Source organism: Pteropus alecto, unplaced genomic scaffold (genome assembly GCF_000325575.1).
Source record: "Pteropus alecto unplaced genomic scaffold, ASM32557v1 scaffold62, whole genome shotgun sequence".
Taxonomy (NCBI): Eukaryota; Metazoa; Chordata; class Mammalia; order Chiroptera; family Pteropodidae; genus Pteropus; species Pteropus alecto.
Window position 1 is genome coordinate 3,161,188 of NW_006432491.1, and position 20,446 is coordinate 3,181,633.

A 20,446-nucleotide genomic window follows, 5' to 3' on the forward strand; every position below is an offset into this window, starting at 1 on the left:
TAGAAGTACATGCATGCTTTCCCTAGTTCTTATACTTGATTTAGGAGAGTTCATTAAAAGTTTATGTCTGTTATTAAAATGAAAAGTAGCAATCATTTTTATTCTTTGAAGAAAAATACCAAAACAAAGTTTCCCAGAAAGAGATGACTCATACTCCTAAATTACATTGTTATACCTCCCAACGTTATCTGTATAAAAAAAAATAGTTCTGAAATGTGGGTAATAACTATAAACTCACTCACTTTAGACTTAACCTTAAAATCTAATGAGTACTTTTTAGACTCTCTTATGTAGAGAGGGAAAAATATTTGACATACTCCTACTGAAATGTACACTGAAAATCATGTGGGATAATAGAGAACACACATATATCTTGTTTACAACATGAACACTTGCCCGAAATAACACCAGGATTCTAATCACTTACCTTAGCAGTGGTTTTCTTTATAGGTGCATGTTGGAATATCTTCATCTTGAGATGGACAGATGATTTCGTTCACAGCAGGGACCTTGCCAACTTGCCCATATAATTCTTTTGATAAGCTGCTAGGAGATCAGGGTGACCTAGCCTTGCCCTGCAGCTTCCCTCTTAGACGGATAGTCTAGGTCTAGGAGCTGACTGAGAGTAGAAAAAACAACATTCCCCTTCAATACACTGTTGAAGTGGGGGCTGACAATTTGCACACCTAGTTAATCATGTGCCACAGGATGCTGTCATTGAAATTTTAGACAATTATTCCAATGGAATAAAGGATTTCAAGGACTTAGGAAAAAATCCTACCTTGTTCTCATACCTCATCCAAAACAACCTGCCAAATGAATCACAGAAACTCCTTTTTTGTAAAACACTTCGTCAAAATACACATTTTGAGTTTTCAGAGCTATGACTGTTTCATTAGAACACGACAAAACTTCAGAACTTTCCAGTGGGAAGAAAACCCAGGGAAATGTTAATCTTTTGATCTCCAAATGCAGTTATACTATTCAAAAACTCTTACAACCAATAATTAAGCTATTAATTTTTTAAAAATTAAAAACCAAAGACTTTACCTTTCCAAGTGTTTCCTTCCAACTTCAAACTCACCTCAGAATAATTCAAGCATTATTTAAAGCAGAGTGTTAAAAGTAAATCCAGTGATTTTTTATTGAATGAAGCTTCAGGAAAATCCATAGGATCAAAAACAATTTCTAAACTTTATATAGGAAACGTGACAAATACTTCATGCAAAAGCGAGATTTCATGTTTTTAACAATAATTTCTTCTCTTAATAATGTGTTTGAAGCCATTCTAGTTTTACGCCACTTCTAAATGATGTTAAAATATATAACTGACAGCCTTGAGGACTATTTTTAAGCATTTCTCTGTCCTGCCAATTGAATGTTTGTCATTAAAAACTGTTTACAAACTGCAATAATTGCTATAAAACTACCATCTGAAAATTATCAGCATATAAAAATATTTAAATATCTGAGAAATATTTTGAAATAATGTTGAATATATATTAATAGATAACAAAACTAGTTCAACTATGCTATAATTCTCTTAAAGATGTAGCAGAACTACTTTAGTGGTAAAGCTGACAATACAGAAGCATTTAAGTTTTCCAATGCAAATCGTATCACGTGAAAAATTAAAACCTATAATTAAAAACAAAATTAGGACACTATATATTGCCATAAATCAATTAAACTTTCTAAAATACAAGACTACACTATCTCTGAATTTAAAATTTACACTTCAACTAAATTTGAGGAATGCATTGCTTCTGTCCTCAAAAGTAATTCTCGTTGTAGGTCTCATTAATTACCAGGGTAGGAGCGCATTGTAATAAAAATGCTATGGTGCATTTAACCATGTTAGCGCTCCTTAATTCTCATTAGAAGGAAATAAATGATGAAAATAAAAGTACTCCTTCAACTTTGTATCTGGGGCTAACTTGCTTGGCTGTAATTCATTGGTAGCAGCTTATGGCTGGAAGAAATATTAGAATAAATCAGTGTTTACATTAACATAGCTCAATTAGAATTAAATAAAAAGACTGACCTAGCCGAGGTTACAGCCTCTCTAATTCTGTTTTCCCATCTGGGAAATGTGGACACCAATATTGCTTCGACTGTGGATAAAACACTTAGAATGGTACATGGTACTTAATCAACAGACAATACATATTAGGCACTATTATTTTTATCATCTCATTACTGTTTTTGGTATTCGTATCATGACTCATTTATATGACAAACTATATAGAAACGACTCCATTCAAATAAAATGAAAATCTTCAATAAATCAAACTATATTGTACTCATTTGGCTACTGATAGAATACTTCCAAAATCAGCTATAGTATCCTCAAGAAGGGAGGGGGAATAGGTCTATCGTCTTACAAGGAAATGGAAAACTCCAAAGCATGCAGTCTAGGAAGCTAAGTCAACTACATGCACATGTGTATATATTATATAAATGCGTAAATGTAGTTATATATATAAATGCTATATCAATTACTAATTCATTTGCAAAATATTTAAAAGGTAAAGGTTTACTGACTTACCCTTCCAAGTAACTACAGATGGAGAGATTATTTTGCTTACTGTATATGTCAAATACTGATTCATATTAATTTCACCTTTCCCAACCTTCTCCTTCCTTCATGAAGGCCAGATACCTAAGAGGCCCAAAGACTTCTTTAGACCAGAGAGGGCTAAAATAAAGATGTTCTGGAGAGTGTGTGGGAAGAATAGAAAGTGGGTCAGCAAACTATGGGTAACAGACCAAATCCCATTCACCCCTTGTTTTGATAAAGTGTCTATAATAGATACCCTGGACCACTGAAAAAAATGAACAAGTGAGTCCCAGAGCAGATTAAGCCTCAAACATCACTGAAGGCAAAAATGACAAAACTAAAGTTTTCCTACTTCAGGCACATGATGAGAAGTCAGAGATCTTTGGAAAAGACAATAACACTGGGAAAAATAGAAGGCAGCAGGAAAAGACCAAGATCAAATATGAGATGAACTGACTCCGTAAAAGAAGCCATAGGAATGACTCTATAGGGGGCAGGGCTGTTGAGAACAGGATGCTGTGGAGATCACTCATTCAGATGGTCAGCAGGAGTCAGAGCCGACTCAATAGCACGTAACACAAACAGAATGCCCCATGCCCATTTCTTTACATAGTGTCTATGGCTGCTTTTGACAGCAGAGCTGAGCAGTTACAAAAAAGACCATTTAGCCCAGGAGAACTAAAATATTTACTATCTGGTCCTTTAATGGAAACATTTGCCAATGTTTTAGAGAACACTTGAATCAAACATCAGTATAAATTCATATATTGAAAACCAGATTTCATATATGGAATCTGGGAATACCACAGGTAAAGGAATAAATCTTCCTTCCCATCTCTAAGCAAAGTAAATTCAAAGTATCTTCTCCAAATTATTTCATCTGCTGATAAGGAACTAAGACATAGGAAAAAAGTTTGTAAGTACATAAATTATACTAAGGATACTTGTTTCTCAAACAAGGGATGCATACTACTTTGAAGACTCAGAAACCAAGCTTGCTTCATAGAGCACACATGAAAACACACATTTGTACTTTTAAAGTCATTTGATACTATACATTTGAATGTTGAGTTTATCAATTTTTTCTCACCTACCATATTTAGAATTTCACTGTGATCTCCAATAGATATATGTAAGAAACTTTATAAAGCATGACATGACAATACTTTTGAAAAAAAGGAACTGATAAAAAAAGATCCAAACCAACAGGATAAATAAGATTGGAAGAGTATGAGGTTTTAGTTATCAATTCTGTGTTATATATAATCAAAGATAATCTGGTACTAAGAAATACATAAATAGTAATTAATTTTCCTGAGTTACTTTATATTTCATTAATTAAAATATATATTTTGATGACCTGTATACAACTAAATATAATGAAACTTCTTTGAAATGGTACTTTTAAAATTACTTTAGAGGACAAGTTATTTTTAACTTAAAAAACTGAAAATAAGTAGAAATACTATCCACAAACATCAAGAAAAATTTCAAGGAAATCATCAAACACAAAAAAGATAGGAAGAAAACTACTATATCTTTATAATTTGTCACTAAAATCACTTGTTATAAAAAGACAAAAAAGGAGCCCACTAAATGACTCATCAACTTTGAATACTTAACTTTCAATCACTCACGACTTTACACAAAACGAAACATTTTCCCAGGTACCTACTACTCTTTGTATGCAAAATACTTTTATACTCTGAAATATATAACTAATATTTCAGAATGCTACTTGAAATTCAGAATAAATAACATTTCCAGAACTGTCTCATTTTCTAGACTAGTTTATTAACAGAAGAATCTGTCCTAAAAATTAGTTGCAACATTTCAGAAATAACTATAACATGTCCCATTACTTTAACTAAAATAACATTAAAAAGTATAAAGAAACATTTAGATCAGTCACATAACCATATTTTATGCTTCATCATTTTATAAATAATAATCTAAATGACTCAGTAAACAAGAAAACTCAAGAAATATAAGCCGGGGAAATTTGATCATTTTACAATTACATGAAAATGATTTTAGAAAATTTTAAAAAATTGAGGCACTTAAATATAGTTTTCAAACTTATCTGTTATGGATTATTTAAGTTACATCAACATAGAAAAATGCTTTAAATAAGACATATTTTACTTTTTCCCAGGACCATGCCCACTTGTCAGCAATAAATTTGAGGTCCATAGATACTTGTATAGAGGTGCTTCAGTGATTCCAGATTCTTCCTAGAGTTTGTTCTGCCTGATTTATGACCCAAAACTGAGTATCTATGCCCTCAAGTATTAATACATGAGATGTAGCTAACAGACATAAAAGACCTTACAACAAACCTCAGAAATTTGCTTTTACTAATATTACTTTTGTAATTTCTAAGTTCAAATGCATTCAAAAGGTCCTTGTGTGTACAGTTTCAACATCAAAACAATACTTAAAATAGTAGAAATTAAATAAATTTAACAAAATTCTATAGTTTTAATAAACAATATAAAAATATTTATGTCCAGATTTTAAGCTCTTAATATGCTACTGATCATCAGACAAACAGAAAAACAAAAGAATGCTAAATTGAATCTCAATTTCTTATAAAATTACTTAGGCAAAAAAGTATTTTATTTGTCAACGTTATTCTTAGAAAGAGAATATGAACCAACACGGTAAGCACTAGAAGAATGATTCAAAATGTGAAATATTAACTATTTATAAAGACAAATGTAAATAAGATAAAGAATGTTCAGCAAATTGATGCAGAAAATTCAAATGATTTGCTCATATCCATTGAGAATTAGTCATAAAACAAAATAACAGTTCCAAACTTTCCCAAGCTTGTCTGTTACTGAAGAATAACCTAGTTACAATCACACTTGGTAGATACAAAACTTCCCCTTCCTTCTACAACACTGAGGATTTTACTGCAGTGTATCAGTTTTCTGTTCTTCAACCAATCAAGCGCCACTTGCCAGAGGATAGATACAAACTGGCAAGGGGAAATGAAAGGGGAAGGGGAAGGGGCAGGGGGATGCTGAGAAAGATACACTCTAGGGGCTATTCACAGGGCTTTCTTGGCTTCCATCTTGGCACTGTCCCCAAGCCTAAACTCTAGAAAAAAATCCTCAGCCTCATCCAGATTCTTCCAAGTGGCTCACCTCCATGGTCATGGCCGGGGCCTAGAGATGAGTAAGGCACACTCCCAGCAGGCTAAGTTGAAATTCTGAATATTTTTGCACTAAAACTTACTTACATAAAATGAGTAAGTTTTAAGCTTGTGATTCCTTTTATCTTTGAGGAATTCTTTGAAAATATGACTTAGTTGAGATATAAATGCCCTCCAAATTTTATATAATGTCACAGAGATCATGGACTTTAGCATAAGAAGCCCTTGTTCCATAGTACTATCATTGATGAATTTTAGAAACGTTATGCACCAAATAGACTTCCCTGCCAGCTCAAGGAGTCTATGCAGTATTTCCTCAAAGGCAAAGTATGAGTCCAATACAATGGTTTTATAAACAAATTTCTCAAACAAAACCCTATCATACAAGATATATCAATGTATTTCTATCATAATTTCCTCTAGATATATTACAAAATAATTGAGTGTTTTTAAGCCATTTATATGCTAACAGGTTATCACCCTTATGCTACAAATAAAGAGGGTAGAACTATTAAATTACTATCCCAAAGGTATAAAACTAGTTTCAGAAAAGTATTCCAATTCAAGCATCTTTGTATCTTCAAGAAAGGTACCTGTATGATATTTAATAAATGGAATATTACCCTACTAATAAAGTGATAGTAGCATAAAATTAAATTTTTTTCATTTATTATTTACTACAGACTTATAAAATAAAAATTATACCATAGAATAATTTTTCTAAGTTAAATTCTTCTCTCACTTTATACCACATTGATTTTTGCTGCATTCAACTGAGGAACTCAGGATCAATAATAGTATTGAAAACAGACATGTCACACATATCTATCAAGTGCTTTAAAACCAAAACTATAGATATACTTACTTATCAAAGCTATCACTATTTTTGATGAAGCTCTCCAGTTTTTCCTTGGCATATTCCACCACATCTGAATGAAGCTCGATCCCATGATTTATTCCAAAAGGACCTGCAATCGTAGCAGCATTTTTATAAAAAATATTAATGTCATTACAGAGCTTTTAATTTCTGTTCATTTATCACAGGAGCATTTAAAGAAGACGTGAAATATTTGAATATCTGCTAGCCACAGATTTAAAAAGCTCATCAGAAATCTATTAACATTACTTAAACTTAAAAATATGCTTATCTATCAGGACAATATTGCCAAAGAAATAGTCATACACTATATGAGGTTTAAGTTCTTTATCATTATATTTATTGTTAAAAATTTGATAATATCTAAAATCCTGAAACCATAGGCTGACATAGATATTGTATAAATATCTCATGACATCTGACTACTATCCAGTAAATGCTAACTTCCTCAAGGGCCAAGACCACATCCTGCCTTTTGGAGCTCCCATCATTTAGCAGAATGTGGCCATCAGTTACTTGTTGCAGAACTGATTTTACTCTCCTGTTTCAGCATACTTCACACTTCTTACCTGGTATTTTTTTTACACATAGCCAAGAATGAGTGACATTCTAGGGATGAGAAATACGGGAGAGAAATACAGGAGAGCTTTCTCAGCCCCAGATGTTTCTGAGATGGCTCTTTCTCCACCCTGGTAACAATTTTCTGTGATTATGACTAACTGGATTTACGTTTCCTAAGGCTACTGTGCATGCTCCATGACCCACATGAAAGTAACACACAATTTCTTCTAGTTATGCCAGCTCCTTTCTGCAACTGTCAACCGGGTTTTCTAATTTACATTTGTTGTTTTACTGAGAGATTGGTTTCCTAGGGAAAAGTGTGTGTTTGTGTGTTTCTTATTTTCTGTATCTTATATGGACTTATTTTGTATCTGCATCTTATATTTATCTTAGGAACTACTTAAGTAGATATGCCACCAACTAAATATCATTAAAAATACAATATATATTGAAATTTTAAAATAAAAAATCAGCTATCAATTATGTTTAGAGGGCACATGAAAAAAATGATTTGTGATCTAGGAAGTACCTAAACTATAAAAATTACACCAAAATTTTCAGATACTATCTTCAAGCCAACATCAGATAAAGATAATGCTTTAACCTACTATATATTTCTATCACAAAAAAAAAAAATGACTCTACTTTAAAAATGTATTCAAATAAAAAGATTAAAAAGGTACTTGATCCATCAAACCACAACAGAATTTTCTTTGCAATGTTTTTATAGTTTTTAAAATAAATTATTCTGAACGAACTGTTCGTTGGTCTTATCTTAAAACTGGAATATTCATCCAATGCCATTTAAGACCTCTTGAGATTCCTTATCATTACCATAAATTTATTAAAACTAAAATTTTTTTTCAAAAAATAAAAGTGGCAAAAAAATCAAATCTAGAGAAGCAGTTATGTCATTTTTTTAAATATAAGATTGAATCTAAATATTTTCAAAATCTGAATTTCCATAAGGAAACAAAGAATGTTAGGAAAACTGATTAACGTTTTCATTTAAAAATTCAAATTAAGCTACAACTACTTAACATTAGGTACACAGTACGGAAAATATTGTTCAATGAAATTGATCTGCTTTTTTCTAACCTTTTAAGGTAACCCATTGAACCTAAAACATAATAGACTTTTATATCCATTATCCATTAAGAATCTAGTTATATGAATCAACCATTTTTAAGAAAACTAGGGCTATAAGAGATCAACAAAGGTCAATATTGCTGGAATCTGAAGTTTCCTTAAGACCGAATGCATAAGCACTATAATAAATGTGTCAAGTAAATAATCCGAAAATCAAGGCTTCTATTCGACATCTGAAAATGCCTGAACAGAGGGAGTGTGAACTTCAGAGTTCTGGGTCAAAAGAGACTACTACATAGGTTGTTCACTTAAAGAAGACAATGGTCTCTTTTTCCTTTCCTTGCTTTCTTACTATCTAAAAGCAAAGTGGCAACTTTTGAAAATAAGGTTTAAAGTTTTTTAAGAAAATATCAAGAACATTTTTCATATAACTTCTTTTTAACATCACCTTGACACAGATGAAGACAATTTCATCAACAAAGGATCTGACAATAAACATATACATAGAATATACTACTATGCATTGATTTCTAGTGCCAACATCATTATGATTTTTTAATAGATGTAATTGTTTATTTTTAAAATAACATGGAGACATATCTAGAATTATCACTAATAAATTGACAATTAACATATTGAAAATAAAAAGAATGCATTAATAAAAGGCAGAACTTACATAGCAATGTCACCAATATCTCATTTATTTATAATGCAGCATACAACTAGAACACATCAAATGTATGATAAAAATGTTATGTGGTGCTTTTTATTACAACTTATATTTGACATTTGTATTCAATAGAACAGAAAGATGAAACAGAGAAACCTAAAAAAGCATACATACTGCTTCTAAGGAATGAGACTAAGAGGTCTAGGATAAGAGATTTTTTTATTATACCCCTTGTCTAAAGTTTGTCTTAACTGTATGCATGTATAGCTTTTCAATAAAAAATGAGCTTGTCAGAGATTAAAAATAAAAACTTTTAAAAAATAAACAATATAAACACACAGAAAGGTACAAGCTGTCAATAGAAAAAATGAAATGGTATCCATAAGAAAAGTATTAACACTTTCTAACATCATCTAACAGATGAAGTATTTGACTTTGTATTCAATAGATTCTAATGTTACTCTATATTTGCCAATATGAAGATTTTTCTATGAAATAATAAATGCTTAATTTTTGTAACACATTTTTAAAAATGGCTAAATATTAAAGAGAAAATAGAAAGAACTATATACAATCGTCTATTATGACAAAGTTATTTGAAAAACCCAGGTATATCATATTAAAAATTATTTTTAAGGCTAATAACTCATTTAATAAGAGTAATAACAAATATAATAAAACTCCAATATAATAAAACCTAGAGATTTTTTCTTCTGTAGTAGTTGGATCTAATCTAGCTCACTTATCATCTACTAGTCAATAATCAAAGATTATACATAAAGGTCAATAATTACTAAATATAAGTATGAAGTATTTATGCAATATCTACATTTCTTATTTACATCTATGTTGACTCCAGCCCTACTCTGAAGTACTTCGAAAAGCTGTTTTGGGTATATTGTGCAGGGTAGAAGTATTCTTGAAGCAGGCCAAAGAAATCTGAGAGCTTCAATCAACATTTAAATAAAGTTCTTGGTACCTTCAGAATTCTAAGTAAAGCTAATTTATAAAACACATAGCCACAAGCAAAATATACTTCATAATACATAACTAGAAAAGCTCTAAAGATGAACTAATTCAAGATCCATCATTTCAACTGAGGACTCAGATCTAAACACTGTGGGACAGTGAGAAAAATTGTAGATTTAAAGGCAGATGTCTTAAGTGTTCAACCTTGGTTCCTCCTCTTCACAGCTATACAATCTGAGACCAGTCACTTACCATTTGAAGACTTTCCTACTGTATAAAATGGGTCCCAGAGAAAACCATGTAAATTATGTAGAAGTGCTTCACATACTATAAAGTACAAGATGGGTACAAATCATTAGAACTTATAATGTGCCCTCTCATTGCATACCAAACTGGTTAGTCGTAGAAACAAAACCATAACCTATATAAGTGGTTCTCAACCCTGACTGCATATTAGAATAACCTTGGAATTTTTAAATTAAGTTTAAAAGTAGATTAAATTTAATTTAAACTGTAAATGCTTGTGTCCCACCCCCAACAGGTAGAGGGATCTCTCAGGTGTAGCTCTGGTTCTGCAGGTACCTTAACATGCAGCTCAGCTCAGGTTAACCACACCCGCCATACCTTCTTAATTATTACAAAGCCCAATCTAAATAATTTTTAAAATCTCTTTGGACTATCCAAATCTCTGTTCTCATTAGTAAAGTGATACCAAGAGTACATGACTACAAATAAAATCATTTTGGATAAAACTAAATATTTACCACAAGAGGGAGCAGGTTAATCAGTTATTTGGTTTCTATGAAACTAGTATAAAGTTTCTCAATGAGAACTAAAATATATATATGTAAAAACATCTTCAAAAAAAGTTATATTATTTTATTACTAATTTTAGTTGTACGAAATTAAGCATCTTTGGGAAGATTTATAAGTAACTTCATAAAAATTCAGAGACAAATAACAGGTGAAATGCAAACAAGTATAAGTTTCATTCTTTTTTTCCATGACCATCTTAGGGTATAATATAGACACTAAACAGTGCAAAGGTAAAGGAGAGAATCAGCAAAAAATTAATCACTAACTAAAGAGATATTGATCTAATGTACTGCTACTTATTAAGATATAATTAATTTTCTATGGTTTCTCCATCATACCACTATATCACACTAAAAATGCATATTAAAGACAAACACTTTCAAATGTTTACTGAATCTTGCTGTGTTAGCTTAACCATTCTCCAGCTGGCTGGCTATATCTAAGACTACAGATGTGTTCTCTGCTCTCTAGGTTTAGTAAAGTCCTCATGAAGCAAGTCTTGAAATTTACCAGAAAGTTCAGGTTCCAGTCCCTTGGGCTCATCTCAGCTTATGGATATATGTGCTGTTTTTATTACATGTGAATCACAGAAATATGTTTACACAAAATCTGAATGTTGGTTTAAACAGTTACGGAAAATGGACCCAAACCCCGATGTAACTACGTCTAAAATGTCAAAAATATCAAGAACAGATGTCACGATCAGTTCATTTACATATTTCTACTCAGCAGGCTGAAAATATTCAAGTCTAATATGTCCAGAGCAATTTGTGATTGTACCTCATACAGCTACACTGGAATTTAAAAAAGAGATAAGTTTCTACCAAAGCAAAATCAATAAACTGAGGGAAAATGTGCTCAACTATAACACAGTAAAGAATAGTTTTAAAAGCTAATTTAAACAGCTTTAGATCTTGATCCAAGTTCATTTTTAATGTATCATTCTCCTGGAAGCCATTTTCATCAGCTCTTTCATTCCACTGCATATGTATTTGTGAAGTACCTGAAGATAATCCGGGGTCAGCAGAGTGATCAATTAATATAAATAGCAAATACTTACTGAACTAAATGAAGAAGGGCCCATAGAGTTCACACAATGCTAGTGCAGAAATGACATGCACAATTTCAAAGGTATGAGATGTGTCTTGCATACTACTGTATCCTCAGCAGTTGACAGAGTGTCAAATATAACTACTTTTTGAAAGAATAATAAAGTACATAAATGTAGCTATGATCCCAAGTTTAAAGGGTTTACAAATAAGACTGAGGCAAATCATACATACAAAACAAAAAATGCGTACTTTTCATGTCTTGATTTAAAAATATACTAGCAAAAAATCGTAAGTATATGTCAAATCTATTTTATCTGATATTATCACAGAACGAGGCATTTAACAGAAGTAAATCTTAAAATACATTCCATTCAAAATAAATTTCTTATTAATTTTAGCGGTCTAATAGAAATCTTCTAAAATGTAATACATATTCTTTATGTACCTAAGAAAGTTCTTCTGACTTCAATTATCATCTCTATAATCATCATGTAAGTACCAATGACCATTGAACAACACGGGATTGAATTACACAGGTCTAGTTATACACAGATTTTTAAAAATATATACAGTCAGCTCTCTGTATCCCTAGGGTTTGTAGCCATGGATTCAACCACCACAGTATTTTTGATCCACAGTTGGGAATCCTCGAATGTAGAAAGCCAACTGTATGCATTGTTCTACACCATTTTACATAAGGGATTTGAGCATCCACAGGCTTTGGTACCTGCAGGGTCCTGGAACAAGTCCCCCACAGATACCAAGGGAATGTAGTTATTAAGTTTGAGGAGAGTCAAAAGTTACATGTGGGAAAAAAATTATGTGTGGATTTTCAACTGCCCAGGGGGTGGGCACTCCTAACCCCCGCATTGTTCATGGGTTCAATTATATTATGCAAAAATGCAGAGAATCTTAGAAATCTACAAAGTTATTCTTGAATTGGGGAGGCAACTCGATAAAATGGAGGGGAGAGAGAGAGAAGAAAAATCTTCCAAATTATGCCTTTTGATTCTTTTGGATTTTTTAACCCTATGAATATATTACCTCCACAAAATATAATTAGAGAGGAAAGAGACTGATGTTCAGATTCTGCCTTGAGTAATTTTGGGATGAAAAAAGCACCTTTCACCAAAATGGGAAACAGAAGAGAAGGAAGGAAGAAAATCTGATCTGCTTTGTATTTTGTGGGATAGAGTAAGAAAGGGTAACTTGAGTTGGAGACAGGCTGAACTTTTGGAATCTTGTGTACACTGAAGAAATATGCAGTAAGCACTATACATTTAAATTTCCACTTTGTTGGCACAGTTTGATAGATTCAAGAGTGTCTAGAACTTGGCAGATAGACCTTGGTGCTAGAAACCTGTGAATCCTCTGTTTGTGGCTGTTACTTGAAGACAGAAGAATGATCCGCCCTTCACTACAGGCTAAAGCCAAAAAAGCTTCCATAAAAGGACAGGAGTGTTTATAAAGGCAAAGCAAAGAGATCTGAAATTCAGGGAAACAACCTTTGAAAGTCAAAAGTCTGGGAGGCGAGATGAACTAACCCTGCAGGAGCCACCCAGAGAGAATGTGAAGGCAGGTTCCAGAAAGGACCAAGAACTTCAGCAGGCCAAGCAGCCCTACCAACTCAAGTCAATCTGTTTTTAATCTGCGGCACTCAGTACAAGATCCAAGCCAGCCTAGGTAAGACTGTATGAGAAGACAATTCTGTAGGCACCAGCTCCTACACTGGGAGATAGAGACTCACAAATTATTTCACACATATAACTTCAAAAAGATTTAGTAATTTTCTGAAATATGTACAATCAATACTCATTATTTGTGATAGTTTATGTTATAAAAAGTTCAGCAAACAATTAGCAAAAGAGAACCACTGATACCAGGGCAATATGGATACATGTGAACATATATGAAACAGATAATATGAAATTCTGAAACCTCATCCTGGTTAAGCCTATTTTATTTTACAAAAGAAAAAAATAAACTTCAAAAGTGATAAGTAATTTGTGTGAGGATGCCCCACTAATGAAACTAGAAATGGGTCTCAGAGCCAGAGGTGCTTGTACCGCACTGCCCACTTCTGTCTCCCTCTTGTGACTATCTCTGTAAGACTGGGGAAACAGGAGGGCGGAGCTTCACCTGTTCCACCCCTGCTAGGGAGGAACATGCTCACAGAGACTCAAATTGTTCACTCCTCTGTATACGTGTGTGAATGACCTCAAAAGCCCCACCAAGTATTAATTTGAGGGTTACAAATAAATTTTAGCAAGTAGGCAAATTCACAAGAATCGACTGTATTTGGTACACAGACGATCCAAGTTGGGAAGAGTTAATTCCTAATTTAACAACTCAAGATGCACAGAGAACCACCTAAGACTTTTCGCACCACTGATAGGATTGCCTTACAATTTCCAAGAACAGTATGTGGAAATAATAACCAGAAAAAATTGCTATGAAGACTTTGTAAAATTTCTAAAGCCTGTACTGTTTCCTAATATATTTTTATTATTTACTATTTGTTGCTCTGGAATGATTAGCAGTAATATCCATAAACACAAATCACTGATTTTCAGAGCTAGGTGCAATAGAGGAGATGTTCAAGAGTAATGTTTCCACTCCACGACCAAAAGAAGTGACGAGGCGGGGAAAAAACCATAAAATATAGAATAGTAGTGGCAACTCGATACAGGGTGTACGGGCAGAAGATACACGAAAGCCTAATGGGGACTAAGAAATAACAGTTTAAACAGTGAAGCGCTTTGTTGATTTCAGAAAATGACAAGTAACCTAATTGAAATGGTTCTTTTCCAAACAGATGTGCTCAGATCCCAAAATAAAGCACATACCAAGAGCAACATTTGTAATTTCTCAAAAGAAAAAAAATAAAATTTCCTCCTTCTACGCCACCACCAAAAAAAAAAAAAAAAAGGAGGACAGCAGACAGAGAGAAAACTGGGGTTTGGTTAAATGTAGAAAATACAATCTACCTTAAAGAGAACCCTGGAAACTTGCGGAACGTGCTGTCTTACTCCCCCATAAAAACAAGGTGGGGGGACGCAGAGGACCACACGGAGGGAGAATCTGGATCTCCCTGATTCTATGGCCTGAAGTGAGCCAAGAGCCTTCTAAAAGGGCATGAAAAAATATTTAAAAATTATATTTCTGATAAAGTGATTGTATCCAAAATTATATAAGGAACACTTACAACTTACTAATAAGAATACTAACAACTTAATCAAAAAATGGAGGAAAATATTTGAATAATATATAAAGAACACTTACAATTAAATAAGAATACTAACAACTTAATTAAAAAATGGGGGAAAGATATGAATGGGCATTTCACCAAAGAAGAGAAATAAGAATGACCAAAAAGCACAGGAAAGATGTTCCATATCATCAGTCCTTAGAGAAGTATAAAACCACGATGAGAGATCACTTTATACCCACTAAGATGCCTATTAATAAGAAAATAACAAGCATCAATGAGGACATGGAAAAACTGGAACCTCATACAATGTTGGTGGGACTACAAAATGGTGCAACCATTTTTTAAGTTTGACAAGTTCTTTAAAAATTAAACATAAACTTACCATACAGCCCAGCAATTCCACTCCTAGGAATCCACCCAAGAGAAATTAAAATGTTCACACAAAAATTAACATGTGAATATTCATAGCATCATTCATAACTTCCAAAAAGTGGTAACCCAAATGTCCATTAAGTGAATGGAGCAACAAAATGTGCTATGCCCATACAACAGAATGTTATTCAGCCCTAAGGAATGGAGTACTAATACATGCTACAGCATGGATGAACCTTGAAAACAATGCTAAGATACACAAAAGACCATTTATTATATAATTCCATTGATAAGAAATGTACTGAAAAGGTAAATCTATAGTGACAAAGTAGATGAGTGTTTGCCAGGGGCAGGAGTAGGAACAGGGAGTAGATACAACTGGGCATGAAGGATTTTTCTGGGATGATAAGAGTGTTCTCAAACTGGATTACAGTAATTGATAGCTCTGCAAGTTTAATAAAACTCACTGAACTGAGGAGGGCTAAAATGAAAGAGAAAACATGAGTATCTGAGGTCAAAGGCAATATAAGGGTAGCTGAATAAGGACCATTCCATGTCCTGTGGTAAAAAGAGAAAGAGTACAGAGACCAAACATGCTGACATCGTATCACTTAACTAATTAGCCCTTTTGGACAATACGGCAATTGTTGCTATTTACACATGTTGACAGTGTTTCCTGTTAGGCACACAAGCTTATCAATTGTTTCACCCTTAGAAAATAATACTGCAGTGCTGAGGTAGTGGTATACAGAGTATTGGAATGATTCTGGCAGTTACTCCTTTTAACTGAGGAAAGAGGCAAAAGACTAAGGAAGTCATTAAGTTCAGTGGTCCCTGATGTTATAGGTTTTATAAGAAATCTTAATTTTTATATTATGGGTTATATTAGAAAATGGTAGTGAATCCCTAAGCAAAAAGGATCAGAATGGAGAACCACTCCTACCTGAATTAGAAAGATTATCAGAATAACTTGCCTTCCTGGTTCTGATATCGAACTCAACTCTGGGAAGTAGAGGAGTTGGGAGGCTTCTTTTCTTATACCCTATTTTTCAAAGGAATTGCCTAGATATAAGAAAACAGTACTGAGAGGAGAATCGATTAAATACAAGATTCTTTGTGAAATTCCTTGGTTCTAGGAAGACCCTCAAGAAATGAGTGGAACAAGAATTTATCTTCAATTTGAAACTAAACAAACTGTCTAAATGAGGTGATTTCTTCTCCAGATCTGGGGCAAAAATAAACTCCATTTATGAAAAACTGTTTTAAATGTCCTTTAATCAAAAGAAATTTCCTGAAGTTAATATAAACCTAACTTCCTCTCAGTGAACAACAATAGCTCTCTCAAGATGGTAACGCAACCTCTCTACAAGTGTGTTTCTGGAGTGGCATGAAAACTCAAGGGATATCTTCCTTATCTGTATCATCAAAGCACAGATGCCCTGCTCTCCCTGCCTTAGCCTGGATTCCTCCAGATTATACTGAGCATGTCCTCAGATGAGAACCACTGTTGATGGTGAGCACCTGTCATCCCCATCTTGTAACTGGGAGATAAATGTGGCCGAGAGCCATGGCGTTAGAGTTACTTAATAAGGAGAGAACTTCTGTTAATAAGGTCACTGTGGAGCAATAGAACCATATCTGATTCACCATGCTCAGAAAATTATAGGGAGCATGTGAGCATCCTTCTTTGGATCTAGTTTCCAAGTGATTTTTATGGATGTAGCCTCCCTTCCTTGACTCAAACGCTCTCAAAACACAAAACAAAAAAAAGAGATGGGAAAAAAAGATTAAGCTTCCTCGAAAGCTGGATAGATCCAAGATTTATTAGCTATAATCATAGTTTTACAGACTCTATTCTTTCTCCCTTTCCTTCTTTGAAGTACTTTTACCTGTCTCACAAAATGAATATTTCCCATCAGAAGAACGATATCTTGGTCTTGATATTGCAGGATCATACACAGTTAAGTCCTAGAATAATGTCCAGTGACCAGTCATGCATGTAACTAAAGACCCATGACTCCCTGGAGCTTTGTAACAGAAGGAAAATATCTAGTGCATTATGGAACATTTAGACAAGGGTCTGTTTCCCCACACTGCTCTCTGGTAAGGATTAAGTAAGACATTCAAGATACAATGAATTTTGAGGTTGCCCTGTAAATGCATCTGGGCACAGGATCTCATCTCTTGGAGACTGAGACTAAGAAATGGGGTTTAAGAGGGCCACCTCACTGCTGATGTTTCCCAATGATCTCTCTCTTCTGGCCAGGCTTCTGGCTACACTGACCTCCCTCAGTAAGAGGCAGTTGACAAGATTGGAGAAGTAGAAGACAGGATAACAGGTGCTCTGAGACTGCCAAACATGGTAAGAAGCCTGGACTCCAGCCTAAAGTTGTCAGAGTTGGTCAAGAAATGCACTGGTTCAAGGAGGGTAACTCATTTTTGAAAAGAAGCTCTCCCTACTCCCCTACTAAGTTCCTTTGATTTGGAAGCAGTCTCAACTCCTAGAGATTCCGTTCTCAAAGAGGCACTGTGATAGAAATGATAGGCTTCCCAATCTGCAGAGAAATTCCTGTCTTGGGAAAGGAGAACTTACATTTAGTAAGTTTATCGGCTTACATTTAGCCGATAAATTTCTTTATTGGTAAAAATTAATAATTTGCTACCATTTTTGAGCAGTTGTTATGTATCAGGAACTGACTTAACTATGAGAGGAAAGTACTTTTTTTTTTTTTTTTTTAAAGAAATACATTGCAGGTTCCATGACTAGGAGAGAAAGTAAGAAGACAGCCAGTGTGCAGGAAAGGGACATTTCAGGACTGAAAAATGCCTTGAGTGCCATATGTGACCACATAATTTATTGTCCAAACTGAGACACTTTGGGAAAGAAAAGGACATTATTAATACTGAAGCTAGAACAACAGGGATAAGCCAGGACTGTCGCAGCACACAGGGACATAGTTATCCTACTAGAGTATAGTCATTTCTCTATTTAAAACCTTTCAATGATTCCCCATCACTTGAGAGTAAATTTTAAACCAGTATCATTCCTAAAACTTGGGCATATATCTCAATTATAACACATATCACACTGGATGAGAAACTGGTCTTTGTCTCTCTACCCATACCAGTCTGTGAACTCAAGGGTAAGAGTCCATGTTATGGGCCATTAATGCTCTACATTAATGCCTACCACACAGTAGCACTCAGTAAATACTAAATGGCTTAGTAAAATTCATGGTTTTCATCCTCCATTCATCATCATAATGTTTTATAGATTTTCCTCCAGCCATGCTTTTTCCACCCATATTCCATATTTTCCAGCTGTCTCTTCCTAGCTATGTGACTTTAGGCAAGTTATTTAACTTCTCTATCCCTCAGTTTAACTCACCTATATACATGAGAATCATAATAGTTTATAGTTCACAGGAACGTTATTAGGAACCTTAAATAAGTTACTGTATATAAAATGCTTTAAACAATGCTTAATTCCCATAGTATGCACCCAACAAGCTTCTCAAAGGCAGAGGTATCTGTCCCTTTTGATCACTGCTGTATACTCTCACCAGAAGTAATGCCTGGCACAAGAGACAATAAGTATGCTGAAAGCTTAGTGACGACATATACTTCTCTCTCCTATTTTTTTCCAATCCTTTGCTTTGTTCCACCAGTGCCATACTCTTTGTATCCCACATACTCCTGTATCTTTTTTAAAAAACCTGGCACCATTCCCTTTAAAATGAGACACTGATAACCATCAAACTCTATGCAGTCAGAATACTTTATCTGAAATACATTATATTACACTACTGAGTCTCCTGCCTACCAGCTGTTCAATTTAAATACAGACAATGACTGGGGAAACAGTTCCAAGATTTTTTTTAGTCTAGGACTGAATGTAGAAGCTAACTATCAGGGTCAAGGCTAAGAATAAGATTACTAATACCTTGTGTTTCTATTTAAAAAAAGAACTACTTTTGAGTATACACAAACATATACTGTACACAAAGTTACAAACACTGTAAATTATAAACAGTAATACAAACAGCTTACTTTTTAAAAAGAATTTTACAAAAATAAAATTACCTAAAATTAAGCCCACCATTGTACTTAAATATCCGGTTCCACTTCCCAGGTTAAGAAAAGACAATCCTGGTTGAAGTTTCAATGCTTCCATAACTTCAGAATAAATGCAAGGTGCTGACAAGTGTATGTTCCCATGCTTCCAGGCTAAGTCCTTGTAAGCATTGTCTCGGTAGCCTTCCAGATAGTAATCTCCACGATCAATTGCTCTGAAGGCTTGTTCCACTCTTTCAGTGCGGATATACTGAGCTTCTTTTAAGTTATCAATTAAGTCATCATTATCTTCCCCAGCACTCACAGCTCCTCCCATGATAGTATTCAAATCAAATCATAAATTTTAAAATGTAATAAAATTAGCAGAAATGGCTTCCAATAATGTAGTATGGTTTGATTTCCTTTTAATATTGCACTTGATTTCCAAAAATAAATTAATCCTGAAAGGGAATAAAAATAAACAGGTTTAAATTAATGCTCAAAAGAAAGTAATTTCAGTTTATTAAATATGTAATAGTCATTACAACTAACATTTCTCAAGGGCATATGCTATTACAGGCACGGTGTTAAATATATTAATTTTTGTTTTTAGAACAATCACAAAAGATAGCTTAGATATGGCCTCATCTGTACAGATGGGAAATCTGGAACACAGAAAAGTTAAGTCGCCTCATACTGTGAGGCCCTTCATGGTAGCCACTAGTCACATGTGTCTCCCTAGAACTAAATTAATTAAAATTAAATACAATTTAAAATTCAGTCAGTCAATACTAGCCACATTTCAAGTGCTTAATAGCTATGTGTGGCCACTAGGTGCCATATTATAGTGCTGCTCTAAGAAGTAACATTGCTGGGACACAGTCCCAGGTCTTTCAGACCCAGAAACTACGCTCTTATTCACCAAGCCATGTGACCTTCTTTAGAATATAGTAAACCTAGTCTAATGTGTACGGATTACTTGATTAAAACTCCTACACTTAAAAATCTGCTAACAATTCCTAAACACACGATATAAATTCAAAATGTTAACTCAAA

At 33.7% G+C, this 20,446-nt stretch overlaps 1 protein-coding gene across 3 annotated transcripts in view; it reads right to left on the reverse strand.

Annotated features, from left to right (window-relative positions):
- Positions 1–20,446, reverse strand: part of PCMTD1 (protein-L-isoaspartate (D-aspartate) O-methyltransferase domain containing 1) — a 65,317-nt gene that overhangs the window by 17,618 nt on the left and 27,253 nt on the right. The window contains exons 2-3 of one of the 3 annotated variants that reach the window (XM_006907459.3): positions 19,421–19,851; positions 6,586–6,688 (exon numbers count right to left, since the gene is read on the reverse strand). In XM_006907459.3, coding sequence (XP_006907521.1) covers positions 6,586–6,688; positions 19,421–19,727 — 410 coding nt within the window. In that variant the 5' untranslated portion in view covers positions 19,728–19,851. Of the gene's footprint in view, positions 1–427; positions 620–6,585; positions 6,689–19,420; positions 19,852–20,446 lie in introns of all 3 variants that reach the window. The other 2 variants (XM_015585948.2, XM_025043727.1) reach the window with 2 other exon arrangements.